The sequence below is a fragment of the Talpa occidentalis genome, unplaced genomic scaffold (genome assembly GCF_014898055.3).
Source record: "Talpa occidentalis isolate TD23 unplaced genomic scaffold, MPIMG_talOcc4v2.1 talOcc4.5, whole genome shotgun sequence".
Lineage (NCBI taxonomy): Eukaryota > Metazoa > Chordata > Mammalia > Eulipotyphla > Talpidae > Talpa > Talpa occidentalis.
The window spans coordinates 74385236-74411360 of record NW_023604861.1 but is presented as its reverse complement, the minus strand read 5'-3'; the positions used below and the strand labels follow the sequence as shown (position 1 = coordinate 74411360).

Genomic DNA, 26125 nt, shown 5'->3' with positions numbered 1-26125 from the left:
CTATAAAGCAACCATTTCTAGTTTAACACACAAGTCAATTGTTTCAACAATTGCATGATGTTAAATTCCTAACTTGTGGTAACTGATGTATACAATCACCAATCATATATAATTTAAAGTTTGATATTCATATTAACTCTTATCCAGCAAAGAACCAGCCTCCTACCCTTCAGTTTCTTCAGTCTTTTCTCCACCATTACGAGTAGTACAATTTTCACTTTCTGAAGAACAATTCCTTGTGGAAGCTATACTATGTCTTCCTTAAATACAGAAACAAACACATACAAAAACAAAGGGGGAGGTTAGTGTTTCTAGCTGAAAATGGGTTTTTACTTATTGAATGGTTATACTGTAAATGTGGTTTCTAAGGCTAATTAAAAGATGGTCTTTCGTCAGGAAGCATTTCCTTAATATTTCTAAAGGTATTTGGAGAAAAAGAGTACCAAAAAAGGATTGCAAATTGCCAGTGTTACACTGATGATTTTAAAAATACTGATATGGTATATATAGATGGGATCCAATGTTCAAAAGACAGGAATATAGTTTTCTCTTCCTAAAGCAAATTTTATTATCAACATTTTGACTGCTGCTACTGAGATTAAAATAATTCATTACACTCTGGGGATTACTACAATCAGCTATTATTTCTAATATAATTGTAGGAAACATCTCTTCTACTCTTCTACTATGGCATTTGAAGCTACTGTCGACTACAAGAAATGGTAGCTGTAAAAAAGATATCAAGAGAGAAAAGCAATATCCTCTAGTTTAAAAAAACAACTGAGTGAAAAGTACAGGTCAAATACCTTAAATTGATGACATTACTAGGTTAACAGACTGAAGCAGTAAATTTTGATATAGTAAAGCATTTCTCTTTTTCTCTCTTTCTCTCTCTCTTTTTTGATAGTGTTTAACTTTCTAGTAACACCGAACATTTCTTTCAAATATAGCAAAGGAAATTTCCAAATTTTGTCAAGATACAAATAGATTTTTCTGTTAATGATTACATTAGCCTTTAAATAAAGCTGATTGCAGTACATAATATTTTACAGAATTATAAGGCCAAGAACTACATCTTGGTTTTAAAATCTCACCTGTTTTGGAAACTGTATCCTGACCGACTGGAGTCTCCTGAAATTCTCCCTGTGTGTCAAGAAGTGAGGATTTAATATACATGGCTAAAGTTTCAATAGGACTCTCTCCAGTAGCCATTAGGGTATTATACTGGTTGTCAACAGGTGAACTCCCACTGCTCTTCAGTTCATCAAACCTTTTTGCACACTGTAATGATATAAAAGGAAGGAAATGTAGGTCTGGGTTTTCAGGGTTTTTAATTAAAGAATGAGAAGTTATTTTCTTGCCTCTATTTGAAGATACTTTTCTATAATCATTCTTTGCTAGTGTATATTAATCTGCTGGGTAACACTGAGACAACTAGCACAAATTCCAAAATATACAAGTATTTGACTTATTTTCTATTTTTTTAAAATTTGGCATAGAGAACTTTTTTTTTTTTTTTTTTTTTTGGTGGGACCCTCGCTGGTGGCTGGGAAACGAACCGGCACTACAGAGGCTGTGGGCAGCCCAGCACTCAACCACTGTGCCACCAGGGGAGGCCCTGGCATAGAAAACTTATTAAACTAGTAACAAAACAGCAAATTCACAAATTAAAAAAGGACATGGAACAATAAAATACAAAATGTTCAATCTCTTTAGGCTTTAAAGAAAGGTAAATTAAAAGTACAATGAGATAAACTTTATTAAAATTAAAATAGTAAATAAATGAGAATTTTGAAAAGACACATATTATTTGATAAAGAATGTGCAAGTTCGAGTACTTAGCTATGTTGATTTGAGGATGGATGACCCTTCTAGTGGGCAACGTGTATTAAAAACCTTAAAAATTCATGTGCTCTTTGAACTAGTAATTCTGTTTCTGAGATAATCCCCTAATGAAAGGAGAATAAGATATTTCTTCCAGTGGTATTTGCAGCAGTCCAAACTCAGAAATAATAGACTAAATATCCAACGAAAAGAACTGGTTCAATCAATTGTGATATAGTTCAAATAATACTACAAGTCATCAAATGTTGTAGGAAAAAAATGTTGAATAAGTCTATTAACTGAAATATAAATGCTTACAATATACTAATTGGAAAAGGAGGTAGCAAAATAGTACATTTGTTGTATGTTCAGTTTAAAAATTCACATATGTACAGAAAAGAATCTGGAACGATACATATGAGGTGTCAACATATCACTTTAGGTAGATTCTTTTATTTTTTTGCTCGTTTCGTATGTGTGTGTGTGCATGTGTATGTATTCTTTAAGGACATATTTTCTTATAGTAATAAAAAAATTAACACTACATAAAAGTAATCTGATTAAATTCAATGTATTTTAGGGCCTCCCCGGTGACGCAGCAGGTTGAATGCAGTGCTGTGAAGCTGTCCGTGCGTGCAGCCTTTGCAGAGCAGGCTTGATCCTGGCCAGCCAGGGAGATACCCACACAGCAAGGCAGACTTCTCCTGTCTCACCCGCTGCTCCCCTAAGCAGTGTTTTTCGGTTTGTCTGCCTGTTCTGCTCCCCTCTCTGTCTCTGGTGAATTCTCTCACCCTTCTGCGCCTCTGGCCTGTAGCCCCGTTCTTGTATAAACAAATAAATCTTTAAAAAAATTTTTTAAATGTGTTTTAGTTAAAAAAAAAATTCCTTTATTTGGTGAATTTAACTGCAGTAGATAATAGATGATATAATGGAATTATTAATTTTCTTAGGTTTGGTCATGGTAATATGGTTATGTAATGCCTTTATTTTTTAGGTGTATGCTGTAGTTTCGGGGGTGTATTTAAAGGACATGGGGCACTTTCAACTTCTCTATTTGTTTGAAAATATTCACAATGAAAAATTGGAAAACAGGGGCCTTCTTGGTGGCGCAAGGGGTTAAGTGTCAGCTCTATGAAGCAATCTGCAGCTACTTGCAGCACGAGTTTGATCCCCATCCAGGGAGGTAACCTGAATGGCGTGCAAACCTCTCCTGCCTCGCCCGCTGTTCCCTCAGCAGTGTATTTCAGTACATCTGCCTGTTCTGCTCCCCGCTCTGTCTCTGGTGAATCCTCTCACCCACCGCATCTCTAGCCTACACCCCAGCTCTTGTATGCATAAATAAACAAATCTTTAAAAAAAAATTGAAAAACAGTGGCATTCACAGGTTTGTCCTGTTTTAAAATCTAACATGTAAAAACTTGAAAGGTAAAAGAATATAAACTGGAGAACCCTGCTCCCCTCCCCCGCCCACAGAGGCGGCACTCTCCGACCGGCAGAGAGGAGGAAAACAACAAACCAAAACAGCCCACAAGAACAAACTACGCAGCAAGCGGGACTGGGAGTGGAAAGGAACTATTGCAGCCACCACACCCCGTGAACGGGAGCTGAGGCGAACCCTGCAGGATCCGCCGCGGAGGTGAGCGAACGGCTCCGGGCGCCATTAGAGAAGAACAAAGACCCCGGGAGACGCGCACACAGCCCGGGCTGCCGGTAAGCTGGCGCGGGAAAGCGGCGCGCTAGGCGCGCTTGAAAAGCAAGTGCAGACCGGGATCACAGCTGCCCAGGTCCCCGCGCCTGCGACCTAGGCTTGCGGGGAGACGCGCGGAGGTCCTCACTGAGGTGAAGGTCCCTCCCTGAGTGAGCAGGAACCAGGCGCCCAGGCACGGGAGCGGTGCAAAAGGCGCCATTCCCGCGCCACTGAACTGGGCTACAGCCCGCATCCTGGAACTGAGGGCTTTGAAACTGAGACCGGGGCACAAAAATTCGGGGCGTGGGTTCTCCACGACGGTGGGGCACAAGGCAGACACAGCACCCCAAAGCTGTTGAGGTGTACCCTACCATTCCCGCTCTGTTCCCTGTCCCACGGGGTGGGGGGAGGCGAAAAACAGCCCCCCAAGGACAATAGGAGAGATCTCTGGCGCCACCTAGCGACCAGGAAAAAAAAGTCACTAACACCCCATAAAACAGGAAATTTCTTAAGACTGCTTGAAAAGGGCAGAAGGCGTCTGGAGGACCCAGTGGCCAGCCGGGAAGTTATTCCACGCCAGGCCCCTTCCGACCAGCAGTCTGAGCCCACAGAGGGAGCAGGCACAAACGTCCGGGGCAGACCGCGTGCGCAGAAGAGTGTGCCTGAAACCGGAGGCGCAGGGACTGCATCCCGCTTTGCTATTTGAGAACAGGGACATTTCTTCAGTAAAAACTGCCTAAAACCAGCAGAAAGCTCCCCCAGAAGACAGAGATGGCTCCTGGAAGAGCCAGAGGGGAGCGGAGAAGTTCACCCAAGATGTCAGTCAGTCCGAGCAATACAGTGTCCCAACGCATACGACAAATTAGAAAACAGACAGTAGGGAGTAGAAGAACCACACGCAACCTAACAACTCCTCAGGAAAGAAGCACACCACAAAAAGAAAACCACTCCCCAGATTGCAACGACAGCAACTTGGAAGAACTTCTGAGCCTTCCAGAAAGAGAATTTAAAATTGCCATGATTGAAAAAGTGATAGATCAGAAGAAGGAAATTGAGTCCCTAAAGAGGGAAAACAATGGTCAGAAGAATGAAATTGAGTCCCTAAAGAGGGAAGTAAAAGAAATGCAGGAGATCAAAGAATTAATGGAGGAACTAAAGAACTCCGGGAAAAGCAAGGAAAGCAGAATAGATGAAATGGAAGAACGAATAAGTTCTCTTGAAGACACAGAAATAAAAAGAACCAAAACAGAAAAGGAAAGAGAAGTACGAAGGAAAAAGAATGAAGAAAGACTTCGGGAACTATCTGACTCCATGAGGAAAGGAAATATAAGAGTTATAGGAATTCCAGAAGGAGAGGAGAGAGATGTAGGAACAGAGAAAATATTCCAGGAGATAATTGAAGAGAACTTCCCAAATGCGAAGGAGCTGAAAATTGATATACAAGAAGCAAGAAGAACACCAAACTTCCACGACGAAAGGAAAAACACAGCAAGACACATAATAGTAAAGCTCCCAAGAATCCAGGACAAGGAAAAATAATGAAGCTGACAAGAGGGAAGAAACAGATAACATTCAAAGGAAAACCAATCAGGCTGACATCAGACTTCTCTGAAGAAACACTACGGGCAAGGAGAGAGTGGAGGGACATAGTCAACAGACTCCAAGAAAACAGATGCCAACCAAGAATACTCTATCCCGCAAAGCTCTCTTTCCTCCATGAAGAAAGAATATGGACCTTCCCAGACAAAGAGAAACTCCGGAATTTCATTACGAATAAAACCCCACTCCAAAAAATACTACAAGGAATCCTAAAGCCAGAACCTCAGAGGGACAAATAACAACGAAAGAAGACCAAAAAAAAAAAAAGTTATTAAAAGAATAAATAAAATCAAAGGAAAGACAAACATAATGGCAAATACAGATGCTAACATATCAATATTAACTCTAAATTTAAATGGACTAAACTCTTCAATAAAAAGACACAGAGTTGCAGCCTGGATTAAGAAACAAAACCCAACCTTTTGCTGTCTCCAGGAAACACATTTAGCTACAAAAGATAAAAATAGGCTCAAAGTCAAAGGATGGAAAACAATCCTACAAGCAAATTGGCCAAAAAAGAAAGCAGGAACAGCTATACTTATATCAGATAAACAGACTTCAAACTCAAAAAAATAAAAAGAGACCCCAATGGTCACTACATTATGATTAAGGGGACAATACTTCAAGAAGAAATAACACTCATTAACATATACTCACCAAACGAAAGAGCACCAAAATATATCAGACAACTGTTGTCCTCTCTGAAAACAGACATCAGAGAAAACACATACGTAGTGGGAGACTTCAACACACCACTATCAACAATGGATAGATCAACAAGACAAAAAATAAGTAAAGAAACTAAAGCTCTAAATAAGGACCTAGAGCATTTGGGCTTAACAGACATCTATAGAACACTAAACCCAAAAAAAACGGAGTACACATTTTTCTCAAGCGCACATGGATCATTCTCCAGGATCGATCACATACTGGGGCACAAGACAAACATCAACAGATACACCAAGATTGAAATCATACCAACCATCTTTTCTGACCACGAAGGCATCAAACTAGAAATAAATCATAAAAAGAAGGCAAGGAACTATCCTACCTCATGGAGATTAAAAGCCACACTACTGGAAGACCACTGGACTAACGAGGAGATCAAAGAAGAAATTAAAAAATTCTTTGAATTGAATGACAAGGAGGACACCAATATCCTAAATGTATGGGATGCAGCAAAAGCAGTAATAAGAGGAAAATATATAGCAATAGAAGCTCACATCAAAAAACAAGAAAGAACTCAAAGAAACAACCTAATCTCGAAGCTCAAAGATCTAGGAAAAGACAACAAAAAAAAACCCAAAACCAGTAGAAGAAAAGAAATAATAAAAACCAAAGCAGAAATAAATGAAATTGAAACTAAAAAAACAATCCAAAAGATCAATGAAACCAAGAGCTGGTTCTTTGAAAAAATAAATAAAATAGACAAACCCCTAGCCAGGCTCACAAAGGAAAAAAGGGAGAAAGCACAAATACACAGGATCATAAATGAAAGAGGAGAAATCACAACGGACACAGCAGAAATCAAATGAATAATCAGTAACTACTATGAACAGTTATATGGAAACAAGTTCAACAATCTAGAGGAGATGGACAAATTCCTACAACTCTACAATCACCCAAAGCTAGATAAAGAAGAAACAGAACACCTAAACAGACCAATTACAAGCAGCGAAATTGAAATGGTAATCAAAAACCTCCCCAAAAACAAAAGCCCAGGACCTGATGGATTTACAAATGAATTCTACCAAACATTCAGAGACGAATTAGTGCCTATACTTCACAAACTCTTCCAAAAAATTGAGAAGGAAGGGACAATACCAAACACGTTCTATGAAGCCAATATTACACTAATACCAAAACCGAATAAGGACAACACAAAAAAGGAAAACTATAGGCCAATCTCCCTAATGAACACTGATGCAAAAATCCTCAATAAAATTTTAGCTATCAGAATCCAACAATGTATCCATAAGATAATTCACCACGACCAAGTTGGATTCATTCCAGGGGCACAAGGATGGTTTAACATCCGAAAATCAATCAACGTTATCCAACACATCAATAAAAAGAAATATAAAAACCATATGATAATATCAATAGATGCTGAGAAAGCTTTCGACAAAGTGCAACACCCATTCATGATAAAAGCCCTTGAAATTCTTGGGATACAAGGAACATACCTCAACATCATAAAGGCCATCTATGACAAGCCAACAGCCAGTATCATTCTCAATGGTGAAAAGCTGAAAGCAATTCCATTAAGATCTGGAACAAGACAAGGATGTCCACTCTCACCACTGCTTTTCAATATAATACTGGAAGTCCTAGCCAGAGCAATAAGACAAGAGAAAGACATCCAAGGAATCCAAATAGGAAAAGAAGAAGTCAAACTATCACTATTTGCAGATGATATGATAATATACATAGAGAACCCCAAAATCTCCACAGAAAAACTAATTCAACTCATCAATCAATTCAGTAAAGTGGCAGGATACAAAATCAACACACAAAAGTCAGTAGCCTTCCTATACACAAACAATAAATCTGAAGAAGAAGAAATCAAAAAAACCACCCCTTTTATTATCGAAACAAAAAAAATCAAATATTTGGGAATAAATCTAACAAAAGAGGTAAAGGACCTATACAAAGAAAATTATAAAACACTGTTAAAAGAAATAGAAGAAGACACAAAGAAATGGAAAGACATCCCCTGCTCATGGATTGGAAGAATAAACATTATTAAAATGGCCATCCTACCAAAAGCAATATACAGATTCAATGCTATTCCAATCAAAATCTCAATGGCATTCTTCAAAGAAATAGAACAATTATTGATGAAATTCATATGGAATCACCAAAAACCCCGAATAGCCAAAGCTCTACTGAAAAAAAAAGAAGGAAATGGAGTCATCACACTCCCAGACTTCAAACTATACTACAAAGCCATAATCATCAAAACTGCATGGTATTGGAATAAGAACAGACGTACGTAAGACCAATGGAATTGAATAGAAAATCCAGAAATAAACCCACAGATTTATGGTCAACTAATCTTTGACAAAGGAGCAAAGACTATGCATTGGAGCAAAGAAAGTTTGTTCAATAAATGGTGCTGGGAAAACTGGGTCGCTACATGCAAAAGAATGAAGCTTGACCACTACCTCACACCATACACAAAAATCAACTCAAATGGATTAAAGAACTAGACATAAGACCTGAAACCATAAAATACATAGAAGGAAATATAGGCGAAACACTACGGGATTTGCACATCAAAGACATCTTTACAGACACATCACCCAAAGCAGTGATAGTGAAGACAAAGATAAACAGCTGGGACTACATCAAATTAAAGAGCTTCTGCACAGCAAAAGAGACAATAACAAAAACAAAGAGAAACCCCACCAACTGGGAGAACATTTTTGCACCCAACACTAATGATAAAGGACTGATCACAAAAATCTGCAAAGAGCTGATGAGACTCAGCAACAACAAAGAAAATAATCTAGTCATAAAATGGGCAGAAGAGCTAAAAAGAAACTTCTCTGAAGAGGAAATGCAAATGGCCAACAGACATATGAAAAAATGTTCAACATCACTTGTAATCAGGGAAATGCAAATCAAAACTACCATGAGATACCATCTCACACCAGTGAGAATGGCACATATTAAAAAAACTAGCAACAACAAATGTTGGCGAGGATGTGGAGAAAAAGGAACTCTTCTGCACTGTTGGTGGGAGTGCAAACTGGTCCAACCACTATGGAGAGCTGTGTGGAGATTTCTGGACCTACTAAACATAGAGCTTCCATATGATCCAGCAATTCCACTCCTAGGTATTTACCCAAAGGACACAGAAACATCAATTCCAAAGAGCACCTGCACCCCTATGTTTATAGCAGCAATGTTTACAATAGCTAAGCTTTGGAAACAACCCAAATGCCCAAAAATAGATGACTGGATCAAGAAGATGTGGTACATATATACCATGGAATATTACTCAGCATTCAAAAAAGATAAACACATGCAATTTGCAGCAACATGGATAGCGCTGGAAGGGATCATGCTCAGCGAAATAAGCCAAAAAGAAAAAGAAAAATACCGGATGGTCTCACTCATAGCAGGAATCTAGAAAACTTAAATAAGGGACCAGGAAAATGAATATAAGAAAGTGAAAATCAAAATCAACAAAAAACTATGAACCAGAGACACTTTTTGGGGGGTGGGGGGCGGGAGGGGAAGGATTGGGGTCAGAATGGGGCGTTTGCAATTGTATGGGGGAATATAAAAATAAAATTTAATATTAAAAAAAAAATAAAAAAAAAAAAAAATAAAAAAAAAAAAATAAAGCCAAATGCTACCAAAAAAAAAAAAAAAAAAAAAAGCATAATGAGACTGATTAACCATGGGACAGTTCTCAGAAATGTGTCAATGTAAACAAAGTATCAAGAAGCTTCAAAGATCTAAACATCAGAGCAAAGACCAAAGACTAACAGAACAGTTTGTTAGAAATCACTGACTTAAGCCTTCCTGGTGGTGCAAGGGGTTGAGACCTAACCTATGAAGCTGCCCACAGCCACTGCAGCATGAGTTCGATCCCTGGCCAGGGAGCTACCCATATGGCACAGCAGTCCTCTCCTGACTCGCCCACTGCACCCCTCGGCAGTGTGTTTCGGTCAATCTGCCTGTTCTGTTCCCCACTCTGTCTCTGGTGAATCCTCTCACTCCCCCACCTCTGGCCTGTGCCCCAGTTCTTATATACATAAATAAATAAATCTTAAAAAAAAAAATATAAACTGGGAATAAGATATACTAAAAATTAAATTCCTTCATCATTTCATGAAAGACCTATCAAACTAGGGCAAGTAATCTTTGTGGGTCCTGATTTTCTCAACTATTAGGGAAGATGGCGGAACTTTATTCATTCAAAGATTTAACAAATATTTGTTCCTTATATGTGGCAGTGGTGGTAAACATGCTTAAAACCTACTGGTGAAAATCAATAATGTCATTTCTACTTCCAGAATTCTGAGGCTATTCACTCAGTTTAGGATTTCTTTCTTTCTTTCTTTTTTAAATGTTTAAAACATTTATTTTTACATAGAAAAACTGGGGTGTAGACCAGAAGTGGGGGGTGAGAGGCTTCACCAGAGACAGAGTGGGGAGCAGAACAGGAGGATTTACTGAAATATACTGCTAAGGGGAGCAGAGGGTGAGATTGAAATACTGGCTCTGAAATACTGGAGACTGGCTTGGCTCCCAGGCTGGGGCTCAAACTCAGGCCACAGTGGTGATAGGGCTGACATTTAACATCTAGGCCACCAGGGAGGCCAGTTAGGATTTCTTTTCACAGCAAAAATTCTGAGTCAAAGTTTCTCAAACTAGGGTTTATGGATAAATTGCCAGAAATTTAAGAATTCCCTATAAAAATTTTTAGATTTTAAGTTTTGTTTCCTAGGATAGCATGAATAAAATCTTCTATATCACCAGGATGACAGATTATTTCAGTGCCTACTATTCTGTTTACAATTAAATTTGTACCAAGAAATACTTCAATTGTCCAAGATTAATTCTAAATGATGACAAAGGTGAGTAAGGGACTTGATAGGGGAGTGATGCATTCGTGCCAAAGGAAGACAAGTAACATCATGGTGCAACCTAAGGCTCCACAAAAGGTGAAAGAGAGAAAAGTGGAGAAAGAGTGAAGGCTTTGAAAGGCATAGGGCAGTATAGGCTGAACACAAAAAATTCTGTGTACAAGAGATTGCATAATATTTGACTTATAATCAGCAATTTAATTTTGGCAAAACACTATTAATTTTTACTCTAAGTGAGCATTATTTTAGTTTTCACTTATGTCTATAACAGGTAAATTTAGTTTACAGTGGTATAGGTATGTTTATATGTAGTAATGTTAGTGCACATTTAACTTACATTATAATAAAAATAATTTAAGTCAATACTGAGAATTCAAAAATTTTTTTTAAAAAGATATATATATCACTCCAATTTGAGAATCATTAGGGCTTTAATAATACATAATCTAATTTACAAATACTTTATTACCTATAATTTTATAGAAACACTTTTACTGCTTAAATTAAGATCTTATTAATTTTCAGTTGTAAACATGTAAAATGAGGTTGAATTTAAACACACCAGGTGGATTTTTATATATATATATATATTTATATAGCTTGAATTTGGTCAAATTAATACTTTTTACATTCAGCATTTATACATGCATATGAATATGTAACTCAAAAAAGTTTTCTTCTCCTAGAGCTAAACAGACACTGCTCCAAAGAGGAAATACAAATGGCCAACAGGTATATGAAAAAATGTTCAACATCATTTGTAATCAGGGAAATGCAAGTCAAAACCACAAGGAGATACTACCTTACACCAGAGACAATGGCACATATTAAAAAAACAGGAAACCACAAATGTTGGCGAGAAAAAGGAACTCTCCTAGCTGCTGGTGGGAATGCAAACTGGTCCAACCACTATGGAAAGTTGTGTGGAAGGTCCTCAAATTACTAAAAATGGAGCTTCCATATGACCCAGCAATTCCACTCCTAGGAATCTACCCAAAGAACACAAAAAACATTAAATCAAAAGGATACCTGTACCCCTATGTTTACTGCAGCACTATAATAGGCAAGATATGGAAACAACCCAAATGCCCAAAATTAGATGACTGGATCAAGAAGATGTGGTATATATTCACAATGGATGTTATTCAGCAATCAAAAAAGATAAACTTGGGCCTCCCTGGTGGCGCAAAGGGTTAAGACGCAACCTCTGAAGCTATCCACAACCTCTATAGCACGAGTTCACGCCCCACCCAGCCAGGGAGCAACCCACATGGTGCAACAGACCTCTCCTGACTTGCCCGCTGCTCCCCTCAGCAGTGTACTTTGGTCAATCTGCCTCTTCTATTCCCCACTCTGCCTCTGGTAAATCCTCTCACCCCTGCACCTCTGGCCTGTACCCCAGCTCTTGTATGCATAATAAATCTTTTTTTAAAAAAAAAAGATAAACTCATGTCATTCACAGCAATTTGGATGGAACTTGAAGGGATAATGCTCAGTAAAATAAGTCAGAAGGAAGAAGAAAAATCTCAGATGGTTTCACTTATAGGAGAAATATAGCGGAACCAAATAAGAAACCAAAATTAACAGGCACACTATAAATCAGAGATATTCTACCGGGGAGAGGAGGGTTGGAGGGGGTGTGGTGCGGGGAGGGCCAAAACCGGAGGGAAGAGCAAAAGGGACTATGGTGCTGGTGCACAGGTGAGCTGGTGGAAAGAATTTTACGGGAACTGTACTTGAGAGGAGAAAGCAAATATTGTACAAAAATGAACAATGATGTAAAATATATATAAATAAATAAAATTTAAAAAATGTTTCTTCTCTTAACTGTTCCTGTAAATTGATCACTTTTCCTGGTTTTTTTTTTAAGAGGTACCTAAGAGATTGTTAGTTACCTCTTTAGGTGTTAATCCAGGCACAAGTCTTGCCACAGTTTCCCAATTGATGGTCTGATGGACTCCGATTAATGGATAAAGGATCATGTCCAACACCATTTGGCTGTTATTGTTCAGAAAATTGTTGTTTTCTGAATACCCACGACTCATCTTTTGGAACTATGGGTAAAGAAGACAAAAAGATTTATTTATAACTTGAAATCCAAATGTTTTCAAAACATTATAAATCAGGTATAATTCATTCCTAAGAATTATCTACTACTATGCAAAGAAAAACTAAAACTGACCAAAAATGAGCACAGACTATACAGTTCAAATATTTTCCAATATAATGAATGGTGGATGGATAAATATATGGATATTTGATTAAAAAGTATAAAAAAATTAATGGTAGAATTTACATAGTAGGCATATGGGTGTTTACTATAACATTCTTTTGACTTTGTTGTACGTTTAACATTTTCAAATAAGCACCAGACGGAAAACAAACACAATTTATCCTCCAAAAATAATTCTTAAGTGTTCCTGATTTATACTCTGTCTAGCAATTCATGGATGGCAGAATTAATATGTTAAAACAATGAAACCCAGCTGGTTAAAAAGAATTAGGATGTTATTCTAGTCCTAAGCAATAATTCCTTTAGAACATATCTAATTTCACTGATATAATGAAACAAAACATAAAACCAAGTTAATCTGACATTTTAGAACAAGCATAATCCTTGTTATTGTGCCATGTAATTACTAGTTATAAATGACAGGGAGATTATATCTTGAAGTTAGTTATAATTCAATGAAACAATTTTAAAAGCCTGTTTGTGAGGAAGGGAAGAGGGATGGCTCTGGTATCAAAAAAGAAAAGCTTCCTCATTCAACCTTAGAGAATTTTAGGAATTTATGTCAATTATACCTGAACGTAGTTGAAATTTAAAAAACAGAATTTTGAAAACCTTTTTTGTATCAATGTATATGGGACATTTCTTATTTTATTCAAATATTTACTAAGTCCCCACAACATGCCAAGCATTATAGCTGGTCAGAATATAAATTTACAGATGAAAATAATGATAAAGTTTTATAGCTAGTCATGTCTATGATTTAATTGATGTTGAATTTTGAGTTGGGAATATAACCTCCAAATATAAATTGTTCCTATGGAAAAATATTTTAGGCCAAGAAGAACAAAGCAAAGATACACTGACAAACCAGTACAGTGGAAAAAAGTAGTATATACAGGAGTCTGTCAAAGCAAATCATTTCAGTTTCAGTAAAAAATTAAGCACTGTTAATAATGGACTGATATAGGGGCCTCCCTGGTGGCACAAGGGGTTGAGCCGCAACCTATGAAGCTGTCTGCAGCCACTGCAATACCAGTTCGATTTCCCGGCGGGCCAGGGAGCAACCCACATGGCGCAGCAGACCTCTCCTGACTCACACCCGCTGCTCCCCTCAGCAGTGTACTTTGGTCAGTCTGCCTGTTCTGTTCCCCACTCTGTCTCTGGTGAATCCTCTCATCCCCCACACCTCTGGTCTGAAATCTTTAAAAAAAAACCAGACTGACATACAGAATCAAAGGGACTATTTTGTGAAAGCATTGTGAAGACAATAAAAGCATCTCACAAATGTGATGCAGTATAAAATACAAGTATCTACCTCCTTAGGAATATGCTGAGGATTACATGAAATGTTTAAATATTGGACTGGGGGGTTGGAATGGAGACCCACATATTCAATAACTGTTAACTATGATTAGTACCATGTAATGGTTTATATAAGACACTGGTACAGGACATCAGGTGGCAGACATCTTGAGGTTAACCTACATGTTCCAGTATGAACATTAAAAGGAAACAACAGGGCCTCCCTGGTGGCACAAGTGGTTAAGCACTGCGCTTGAAGCAATCCACAGCCTCTACAGCACGAGTTTGATCCCCGGCCAGCCAGGGAGCAACCCACATGGTGCAGCAGACCTTTTCCTGTCTCACCCACTGCTCCCCTTAGCAGTTTACTTCAGTCAATCTGCCTGTTTTGTTCCCCACTCTGTCTCTGGTGAATTCTCTCACCTCCCACATCTCTGGCCTGTACCCCAGCTCTTGTATGCATAAATAAATAAATCTTTAAAAAAATAAAATGAAATAAAATGAAACAAAAAGAAGCAGTCTAAAATCATAGCATCCTAGTAACCAGAGAGGTACCTTGTTGATTGGCCAGAATCATGTGGTGGATAACGGTGTGAGCTATGGAACCACACTGCCCAAATTTTCACCCCAGCTCTACCACTTAAGGAATTAATCTGATATCTGATTCCGATTTTTTTTCTCTATGCTTCAATTTCCTCACCTGTAAGACAAAGATAATAAATAGTAGCCAGTCCATATAATTTTTTTTAAAGATTTATTTATTTATTTATACAAGCACTAGGTACAGTCAGAAGCACGGGAGGGCGAGAGAATTCACCAGAGTCAGAGCAGGGAACAGAACAGGCAGACTGACGAAATATACTGCTGAGGGGAGCAACGGGCACCACAGGAGAGGTCTGCTGCACCATGTGGGACCCTGGCCGGTGGACAGGGAACAAACCTGCGCAGCAGAGGCTGCGGGCACCTTGCAACCCAGCGCTCAACCACTGTGCCACTGGGGAGGCCCCAAGTCCATAAAATTTTGAGGTTATATGGACAGATACCTGGCACATAGTGAGGACTATGTAATGTTTATAATACAGTAACATTACCATTAAAGACTTCCTCAGATTAGATTCATAGAGATAAACGTGACTGAGAAAAAGAGCTACTGCAGCATTCCAATGAAGTATACTCTCAACAAAATGAGTAAAAGTCAGATCTAAATTCTCAGCCAGCTTCACCACCTCTAGCAGTACAACCTGTGGTTTTAACAGTCTCAGTTATAACATAAGGAAAAACTGTATGTTCCTTTGGTGTTACTGTAAAGATTAAATAATAAAGTATATATGTAAAGCACCAAACATACTACCTGACATACAAAAGGTGTTCAATATAAATCACTTATTATTGTCATTAAAAAAATCAAGGATTAGTTTAATAAATGTAAAATACTGTTTTGAACCCAGTTGAAAATATTTTACAGAATTTCATTGTTCTCCAATTCTTTGTCCAGCACATTATCATTTTCATACCACACAATCTGAGATGTATTTATTAGAGCATGGGATATTCTATTATAATTTGTTTAGGCCTCAGAGAAAACAGATTAAAACAATGCTGGGCAAAGATGTAGGTGAGGTTTATTCCCTATTTCCAAAAAGATTGATTTAAAAGTTCTAAAGGGCCTCCCTGGTGGCCTAGAGGTTAAATCTCAGGCTATCACAGTTATGGCCTGAGTTCCATCCTGGCCAGGGAGCTAACCCATTGTGTGCAGCAGACCTTTCCTGTCTCAAACTAGCTGCTCCCCTCAACAGTGTATTTCAGTCAGTCTCCCTCTTCTGCTCCCCACTCTGTCTCTGGTGAATCCTCTCACCAAGATCCCACCTCTGGCCTGCACCCCAGTTGTTATACACACAAATAAATAAAATCTTTTAAAAAATTCTAAAGTGTTTTTGTGGACTACAAAGTGCAGGCAACTGTCGATGAATCAAATATATTTTTGTCCATATTAAATACTAAAAAACTTACATGTGGATTTCAAATGTGCAACTCATTTATAATATACACATTTTTTTTGTTTTTTTTTTTGAGATGAATAAACAATTTAATTGAATAGTATATAGCATTATTGAATAAACTGCAGCTATGTATTTCAACATGGATACATCTCACAAACATAACGTCTTCCAAAAAGAAACCCAATTATGTAAGGTCCAATAACTGTCAATATATAATATACACATTTAAGAACAATTTAAATCATCTATATGTGAAGACTTTTTCTTTTTACATTTCCTTTACACAACTGAATCACAACCCGGGGCCGCCAGTCAGTGTAAGTCCAGTTAAATCAGTGTTCAAGAAAGCATCCCTGAGAGTCTGAATGTTAGTATGAAAGACTAGAACAGATAATCCTTATTAACACATAAATTCTCTGCTAATAGCTGTCACAGTGTACTTAGGGAAAAAAAAGTACATATTTATCAAAAACTGTGACAATAACAAAAAGTTCGAAGTTCAAATTACACCACTACTAAACCTACTCCCATTCATGATAAAATGGGACTTTTAAAGAACACACCTCAATCCTCTCTCCCATTCCCACAACCTTAGTTTATTTAAAACGTATTAAGATCAATCTAATTAATGAGTTAAGCCCAAACAGACGTCCACGTCTGGAATCTGATTTTTCTTTTTCTTATTTTTCTTTTGCTTTATTTCCTTTTCCTTTTTCTTATTTTTTTCCTATAGAAAAAGGCTCTTATAGGAGACTCTTCCCGCCTTGACAGAGGCAAGATGGAAAGGGAGGGACCAGCCGGGCCTGTCAAAGCCTTCAGCAGAACAGAGGGTGGGCGACACACTGAGTCACTCTCTCCGGCGGGAGAAGCCGTGCTCGGCCCCCTGACCGCGGTCGGGACTGACCATGAAGAGGAGAGCGAACTCCGTCTGACACCGTGAAAATCGCCTTCAAACCTTCCGCCCAGAGGCGCTCTGCGCTGCGCGTCCGCCCGGCACCCAGCCTGTGGGGTCCCCCCTTCCCGACCCCTCCGCCCCACCGCAGCCTCCCCGGGGGCAGAAACCCTGCCGGCGCCGAGAGGTTGGGGTTCGGACAAAGGCGACGAGCGCGGGACGAGGCTGGGGGAGATGTGGGGCACCCCCCGGGCGCGGCGCGGCGGGCAGAACCCGGGGCTCCCTCAGCTGGCGCGCCGACGGGGCGGCCGCGGGGACCCGTGGAGGGAGAAGGGGCGTTTGGGCGACCGGGACCGGCTCGCGCGGCCGGGGGAGCCGGGCCGCGGCGGGAACGCTCCGGTGGCGGGCGGCACCGCCCCTCGCCGCTGGCCGCCCCTCGCCAGGCCGCAGGCCCCCGACGCCGGCGTCTCGCTCACCTGCCCTGGGCCGCGCAGCCCCTCGCTGCGCCCCAGTCCCCGGCCGCCGGCACCACCCACGCTCGAGCCAACAAGCTCCAGCCGCCAGGCCCGCAACCCGGCCGCGGAGCCGCCCCCGCCCGCTCGCGGAGGGGCGGGGCACGCCCCGGCCCGACCCCGCACAGCCAATCCCGAGCCAACGCCAGGGCGGCGGAGCCAATGGGCGACGACCTCCTGCCGGGAGGGAGGGGGCAGAGCCGCGGCCGCTCCGGGCCTCGCCTTGGCCTTCCCCTTCCCCCTCTGCCGGCGCGCCCGGCTTGTCGCAGTGCAGCGTCCCCACCCGCCCGGCGTCCTGCTTCTTAGCAACCAGATGTTCTGAGGCTGGTCTTTGGTGACCATCTCTGATTTGAGTTCAGAAGAAAGGGGAACAGAGGAGATAGATAAGTCAGAGAATGGATGAAATGAATGTGGTTGGTGCGGGGTCACTTTGATGTACTTTAGATTAAGAAGAGTGGGAAAATATCTTGGCTGAAGTGTATATGAGGAGGTGTGTGTTGAAAATGTGAATAGCTCTAGGTTACAAATTCAGTTTTCATACATCACCATGTGTTTTTGTGGTGACTGGGAACCTAGTGAGATGTATAAGGCACTGTCTTGGAGGATAAATGCAATGTCAGTATTTCTAATTTTCACTGGAATGTGTCTATTCTCAGAGCCAAAACTAAATGTTAGTATCAGAAAGGACAGAAAAAGGAAAGCCCTATTTAAATAAATAATTACTATAATAAGCTCTGCTAAGTTACAACTACAGAATGTAATTTTTTCCAGTTGTATCACCTGTGACTTTCTGCAAGTCTTTGTTCTACAGAGACATTAAAGTTAGGTAAAGTTTGAACCATAGAGCTGTTAGTTGACAAATCTTAAAGAGAAACTACAGGTTCTCTATTCTCTCTTATCACACTAGCTGGAACTCAGTCGTGATGGTGGGGAGCCAGCTTTAACCTTGAGCACAAGGACAAGTCCCATAAGGGATTGCAGAGCAATAACAGAGAAGGAAGCTGGGTCCTGAATTACATTGTAAAGGACAGAGGATAATAAGCCCTGTGCTGCCTACCATGGGACTGTTACATGAGGAAAATGTTTAGTTACTAAATTTTTATATATATTTTTGGATTGTTAAAGAAACTCAGTGTTAACTTAGTCCCTAAATGAGAAAATTGGTACCTGAATGTAGTGTGCTACAGTAACAAAAATCTAAGGCATGTATAACTGAATTGGTTATACACACATTTTGCAGGCCAGAATGCTGGTGACTCTTACCAGATATATTGAGCCAAGGGTCACTTGGAAGGCAGTTTATTAGCTTGTTAACTGAGGAAAGTGTTTTAGAAAAGGTCAGAATGTGTGTTTGTGTTAGCTGCCACAAAAGCAAGGTTCAACAAAATGAAATCAGTTAAATAATTGCAAGTAGATAGAAGACTGCTGCTCTACAACTGCCCCCTATGCATAACTGCATAACTGCTATTGTTGTTGATCCTATACTATGAATCTCTGAGAGATCAATTTAATTAATGTCAGAAGTTTTTCCTCATCACTCTCCAGTCTTTTTTGAGCAATATAGACTTAAGAATGACAGAAATCTGTTGAGAGATCACCCTCTTCAGTCTTTTCATTTTAAGGGCAAACACACAGTTTAAGTGACTTATCCAAGTTCAAACAAGCAACTCATTAGGTTCAATGACCTTTGCCTAAAGAATCTTCCACTGATACTATATACACATACCTTCTCAAGGCCTTTTCTGCAAAAAAGGGCAATTTCATTTAAGACTTCCATCTTTTGGAACCTCCCTGGTGGCGCAAGTGGTTAAACTATGAGGCTATCCGCAGCCACTGAAGCACGAGTTTGATCCCCGACCTTGGAGCTGATCCACATGGCTCAGCAGACCGCTCCTGTCTTGCCCTCTGCTCCCCTCAGCAGTGTATTTCAGTCAATCCGCCTGTTCTGCTACCCACTCTGTCTCTGGTGAATCCTCTCACTACCCCCTCCTGAGGTCTACACCCCAGTTCTTGTATGCATAAATAAATAAAATAAATCTTTTGAAAAAAAGACTTCCATCTTCCCTTCCTCAAGTCTAATCCTTTTGCCTTGATAAGCTTATTTACCCCTCTATTTGTTTTAGTACAAAATTGCTTTAATAGACCCAACAAACAGTGGCTTAAATGGTGAAAGTTTCTTTATCAAATTACAGTAGAGGAAAGTCTCAAACTATAGGCCAGGCCCACTATGGCTGTTTCACCATCATTGACATAAAACGTCCACTTCTGCATCTGAGATGGTTGCACAAGTTTCATTTTTAATTCCACACCCCACAAAAGGAATGGGAAGAAAGGGCAAAGTATGCATGCCCCAGCACTTTTAAAGGAAGACCCAGAAGGCACATGTATCATTTTCACTTATATCTCATGGGCTACCATTCAACCATAAAGGGGAAGGCTGGATGATGCATTCCATAGGAACAGTTGTGTATCCAACAAAAATAAAGGGGTTCACTTTTAAGTTATGGGATTTGAAGGATGATTAGCAGTCTGCACAACAGTCTAATTTCAAGGATTTAATGCTACCCAGACCTCTGTTATTGACATCATTTGAAAAAAATTACTTTCAAAACATTAACAAAAGTTAATTGTGAAATTCCATTAATACAAAAAAATGCAGAAAAAAATTTGATAAAAGGCAATAAAAACAAATGTAAATGTCTCTTGAACTCCAGCTACTACCAAACATTAACTGAAGAACAAGATTTAAAACTAAGCATAACTTTCTTTACGACAAGACAGAATTGGATAAAAAAAACAAAAAAGGGGTCTCCCCTGGTGGCACAAGGGGTTAAGTACTGCACTACGAAGCAATCCGCAGCCTCTGCCGCATGAATTCAGTCCCCAGCGGCCAGGAAGAAACCCACATGGCGCAGCAGACATCTCCTGACTCGCCTGCTGCTCCCCTCAGCAGTATATTTCAGTCAATCTTCCTGTTCTGTTCCCCACTCTGTCTCTAGTGAATCCTCTCACCACGCACATCTCTGGCCTGTACCACAGCTCTTGTATGCATAAATAAATAAATAAATAAATATTTTTTTTAAAAAACCAAAAAGGTAATATGGAAAAGTAAAAGGTGTCAATAAGCACATTTTCTTCATCTGCTTCAGTGTCTGCAAGAAATTAAAAATGTGCTGGAGGTCATGTTCATTTCCAAAAAATGTCCTCAATGGATACTATGTCCCTATATGGAAATTTTTTTTGTTTGTACTACCAAAATGTGGAGGCTCCTGTTCACACCACTCAAATTGATGTGCCAGGTGTTCAGACTGTAAGTCCTACATGATGTCATCACACAAGTATTTGTGCGTTCTTGTTCTGTCTCCCCAACATTGTAGAATCTTGATGGCTGATTTCTAAACAATCTTTTCCCTTTTCTCCTTAGTATTTGTGGTAGTTAAATGGTAGAGGTAATTTCTCACCCCCCTTTTTTTAATTTTAATTTTTTTAAATATTTATTCATGCATACAAGAACTGGGGTACAGGCCAGATGTGCGGGAGGGTGAGAGGATTCACCAGAGACAGAGTGGGGAACAGAACAGGCAGACTGACTGAAATACACTGCTGAAGGGAGCAGCGGGTGAGACAGAGGAGGTCTGCTACGACATATGGGTATTTCCCTGGCCGGCCAGTATCGAAACCCTGCTGCAAAGGCTGCAGACAGCTTCACAACGCTGTGCTCAAGAGCCTGTGCCACCAGGGAGGCACACCGCACCCCCCCCCTTTTTTAAGATTTATTTATTTAGGCCCAATTTCACACCCTTCTAACTTGCAGCTATTAGAAAATGTCCCTGTTCCTATCAGCACAGTTCCACCTATGCCCATTAGCAGGACTTTAGCCCTTAAAACCAGATTCTGATTCAAAGCTGCACCTTGATTACATAGTTATTAACATGCATTTATTGTTTCATCAAGAACCTTTATTATATGCCAAGTGCTCTGCTAAGTGCTTAATACACAGTATGTTCTTGACAATTCACTGATATATTTATACTTTGAATGCAATGAATACTGACAAATTTAAAATGGTAAATGTATCAAACATTCATATTATAAAACTTATTTTGGTTGACTTAAAAACTTGTTTTGTTTTTTTTTTAAAGATTTATTTATTTATTTATATAAGCGCTGGGTACAGCAGAAGCGCGGGAGGGGAGAGGATTCACCAGAACCAGAGCAGGGAGCAGAACAGGCAGACTGACAAAGTACACTGCTGAGGGGAGCAGCGCACCGCAAGAGAGGTTTGCGCGCCATGTGGGACCCTTGCCTGGCAGCCGGGGATCAAACCAGCGCTGCAGAGGCTGCGGGCAGCTTCGCAACCCAGCGCTCAACCGCTGTTGCCACCGGGGAGGCCCGACTTAAAAATTTGTGGTTTCACTTACAAATGGAAAAATGTAAAGTATTATATGCTTAATTATTAATATAATGGCTGATAAGTGGGTTGTTCCAATCAGCTTATTAGTGTAGTTGCCAAGTATCATATATGGGTGAAAATTTTCAAAGAATTTCAAAGAATATTGCTAGAGTACAAAAAATACATAAAATGACAAGTATATCTGCATTTTTTCTTTGATAGGTCACTTAGAAATATTCTAAACCTTAAGTTTCCAAATGTCTATCTTAATTTAAGGACCGGGCCTCCCTGGTGGCACAAGGGGTTAAGCACCTCACTATGAAGCAATACACAGCCTCTGCAGCACGAGTTCCACCCCTGGCCGGCCAGGGAGAAACCTACATGGCGCAGCAGACCTCTCCTGTCTTGCCCGCTGCTCCCCTCAGCAGTGTATTTCAGTCAGTCTCTCTGTTCTGTTCCCCACTCTGTCTCTGGTGACTCCTCTCAACCCCCACATCTCTGGCGTGTACCCCAGCTCTTGTATGCATAATTAAATAAATCTTTAAAAAAAATTTAAGGACTTCTGGGATCTGTGGCAAGTGAGCAAAATAGGATGAAAGATATGTGTTAGTTGTGTTATTAAGTTTATTTGCACAAACTGTCTTCTTTCTGGTGTTAAAATCATTTCTTCTTTCCTGGCTTTTCCTCATGTCCCATTGAGGATATTGAGTTTCCCAATTAATTTCAAACTAATAAGTAGTTTTTATTAAGAAAGTATTATGTTAAAAATCTCAAAGAGGGCCTCCCTAGTGGTGCAAGGGTTTAAGTGTCAGCTCTGTGAAGCTGTCCATGGCCACTGCAGCACGAGTTTGACCCCTGGCTAGGGAAACACCCACATGGCGCAGCAGACCTCTCCTGGCTCACCAGCTGCTCCCCTCAGCAGTGTATTTCAGTAGATCTGCCTATTCTGTTCCTATTCTGATCTGCCTATTCTGTTCTGTACCACTCTGTCTCTGGTGAATTCTCTCACCACCTCCCGTACCTCTGGTCTACACCCCATTTCTTGTATGCATATTAATAAATCTTTTTTAAAAAACTCAGAGAAATAAAAACAGATATTGTAAAATGTAAAATTTGAAATAATTGACTCGGCAGGTTCAAAAACTGAGGGAATTCCTACTTTTGGCATTGTGGTGTTGAGCAACATGTGTGACTCTCCTGCTTTAGGTAAGACCCTGGCAGAGATAAATATATTAAAGCAGAGATCATCTCATAGAAAGTGGGGATGGGGCTTAAAAATCTATCAAAATAGGTGAACTTAAAAACTGCAGGCAGAAGGAAGGGTACCATTGCCTGAGGTTGGATGCCCATGGCAACTTAGCTGTCAGGATTCTTAGCTTTGGGTAGGTAAGTAGACAGTGGGAGAAGTTGATCTTGGTTTCCCACTCTTACTCAAGGCCTTCAAGGGAGGACAAAGTGGTCCCAGAATGACGATGCCTTCATACTACTAGCAGATGCAGAAGTGAATGTTCTGTGGAGTCAAGTCCTTCCCAATTTTATCTTTCAGAATTCACAAACTAATAATCAATGAACTCATAAAGGTCACCATAAATGTGAAGGGGCAGACACTATGCATGAGTCAGCACAAACAACAAACATTTTGGGTGTTGGCGTTTGTATAGACATTAACATGGCATGATTAAGTACACAAAAAATTATTAGCAATGAACAAACAGACTGAAAAAAGGACAACTTCTAGATATAACTAATGAAATATAAATTTAAACTATAATTACCGGGGGGTTAATGTTAATCAGAAAGAGTTGAAAAGTGGATATGCAAAATACAAGAAAAAATTACCCAAACTGCAGCACACAATGTGGAAAATATGAAAGACAAAGATAGGAAGGACAAGATGAGATCGGACATATGTCTAATTTGAGTCTCAAAGAGAAGAGATAGAATGGAGATAGGTGGGGTTTTTTGAAGGATTTATTTATTTATACATACCAGAGCTGGGGTGCAGGCCAGAGATGCTGGGGGTGGGGAGTGAGAGGATTCACCAGAGACAGAGTGGAGAGCAGAACAGGCAGACTCACTGAAATACACTGCTGAGGGGAAGAGCAGGTGAGACAGGAGAGGTCTGCTGCGCCATGTGGGTCAGCTCCCTGGCCGGGGATTGAACTTGTGCTGCAGTGGCTATGGACAGCTTCATAGTTCTGCGCCTTAACCCCTTGCCCCACCAGGGAGACCCTGAAGATAACTGTTATGAAATTTCCAGAATTGATTAGAAAGATGAATGCACGGATTCACAGATCCTAGAAGCAAATGAATTATGAATAAAACAAATTGAGAGCAATTGAAGTATCAATTGTCATCTAAAATGTATGCAATCCAAATGACTTGTAGTCTTTTCTCTATAGTGTACTTTCTGATTGACACTTACTGTACCGGCTTTAGACTAAAATTTTGCTAGTGTGCTGGATTATGAACATATTATTCAAAGTTAAAATCAACTAATTTTAAACTACTCCAAATTTAACTGATTAAGGGCATACCATTTGGCATTTCTTTTTATGTGTTTTAATCTCATTGACTCTACTAGTAGGCTAAGCAACAAAATATGCCTCTGAATATCTGGGGAAATATACTATAGTTAGTAGTTATGAATTTAAGTACCTTGTGCTGATGCCATTTGTTATTTTTTTTAAGATTTATTTATTTTTGTACAAGAACTGGGGTACAAGCCAGAGGCAATGGTGGGAGAGAGGATTCACCAGAGACAGAGCGGGGAGCAAAACAGGCACACAGACTGAAAGCACTGCTGAGGAGAGCAGTGGGCGAGACAGGAGAGGTCTGCCATGCCATGTGGGGATCTCCCTGGCTGGCTGGGAATCAAACACACACTGCAGAGGCTGCGGACAGCTCCACAGCGCAGTGCTCAACGCATTACGCCACCAGGGAGGTCCCTGTTATTTTTTTTTTTAAGATTTATTTATGCATATAAGAACTGGGATACCGGCCAGAGATGTGGGGGTGAGAGGACTCACCAGAGACAGAGTGGGGAACAGAACAGACAGATTGAAATACACTGCTGAGGGGAGCAGTGGGCGAGACAGGAGAGGTCTGCTGTGCCATGTGGGTAGCTCCCTGGCCAGGGGCTGCTGATAGCTTCATAGGTTGCATTTTATCACCTTGCGCCACCAGGGAGGACCTCTTTCTAAAAACTTCTGACATTAGAGTATTAGGAAAATTACTACATTCTTTTAGTATATGATTACCTAAAATATGCCAGTTAGTTTCAAGTGTGGGATGCAAAAGGATGTAAAGCAATATATGCCACAAAGAAAAACAAAGACCAGCAGGGAATGCAGAGAATGAAGGGGTGCAGTTTAAAAAGTGGGGTGACACGTATGGACTCATGGAGAAAATGACTCTTGGGCAATGACCAGAAAGATGCACAACAGGGCCATTAGGATGCCTAGGAGAAAAGTGCTCCATGCATAAGAAAACTGTCTGCAAAGGTCCTAAGGTGAAAGTATGCCTGGAATATTCAATAACTGCAAAGAAGTCAATGTAACATCTGCAAGGAAAGCAGAAGGCAAAGAGCAGGAGATCAGATGGCATAACACTTGGTGGACTACTATAAGGTCTTTTGAATTTCCACTGAGTCAAATGCGAAGCCACTGGAGGGCTTTTGACAGGGGAGTCTTGGTATAATTTACATATAGTTTTATTTGTTTTTATTTTAAATTTTTATTTTTTTAAAAGATTTATTTATTCATGCATACAAGAACCAGGGTATAAGCCAGATGCATGGGAGGGTGAGAGGATTCACCAGAGACAGAGCAGGGAGCAGAACAGGCAGATGTACTGAAATACACTGCTGAGGGGAGCAGCTGGTGAGACAGGAGAAGTCTTCAGTGCCAGGTGGGATTCTTGCTGGCCAGCCGAAACTGCAGATACTGCGGACAGCTTCATAGCACTGCGCTCAACCTCCTGTGCCACCAGGGGAGGCCCTATATACAGTTTTAAAAAGAATACTCTTCCTATTTTGACAACAAACTATAGGTCTGGTGAGGTAAAGGCAGAAGCAGAATA

The 26125-nt window shown here is 40.2% G+C and overlaps 1 protein-coding gene across 5 annotated transcripts in view; it reads right to left on the bottom strand.

Annotated features, from left to right (window-relative positions):
- Positions 1–17694, bottom strand: part of SANBR (SANT and BTB domain regulator of CSR) — a 65561-nt gene extending 47867 nt beyond the window's left edge. For 2 of the 5 annotated variants that reach the window (XR_005128366.2, XM_037527450.2), the window contains exons 1-4: positions 17153–17239; positions 12609–12767; positions 1095–1281; positions 167–260 (exon numbers count right to left, since the gene is read on the bottom strand). Coding sequence is in view for 4 of the 5 variants with exons in the window: in XM_037527450.2 (XP_037383347.1) it covers positions 167–260; positions 1095–1281; positions 12609–12767; positions 17153–17155 (443 nt within the window). In the remaining variant the exon portion in view is untranslated. Of the gene's footprint in view, positions 1–166; positions 261–1094; positions 1282–12608; positions 12768–14803; positions 14949–17152; positions 17240–17616 lie in introns of those variants that run through there. The other 3 variants (XM_054701582.1, XM_054701581.1, XM_037527452.2) reach the window with 3 other exon arrangements.
- Between the last annotated feature and the right edge of the window lie 8431 nt (positions 17695–26125).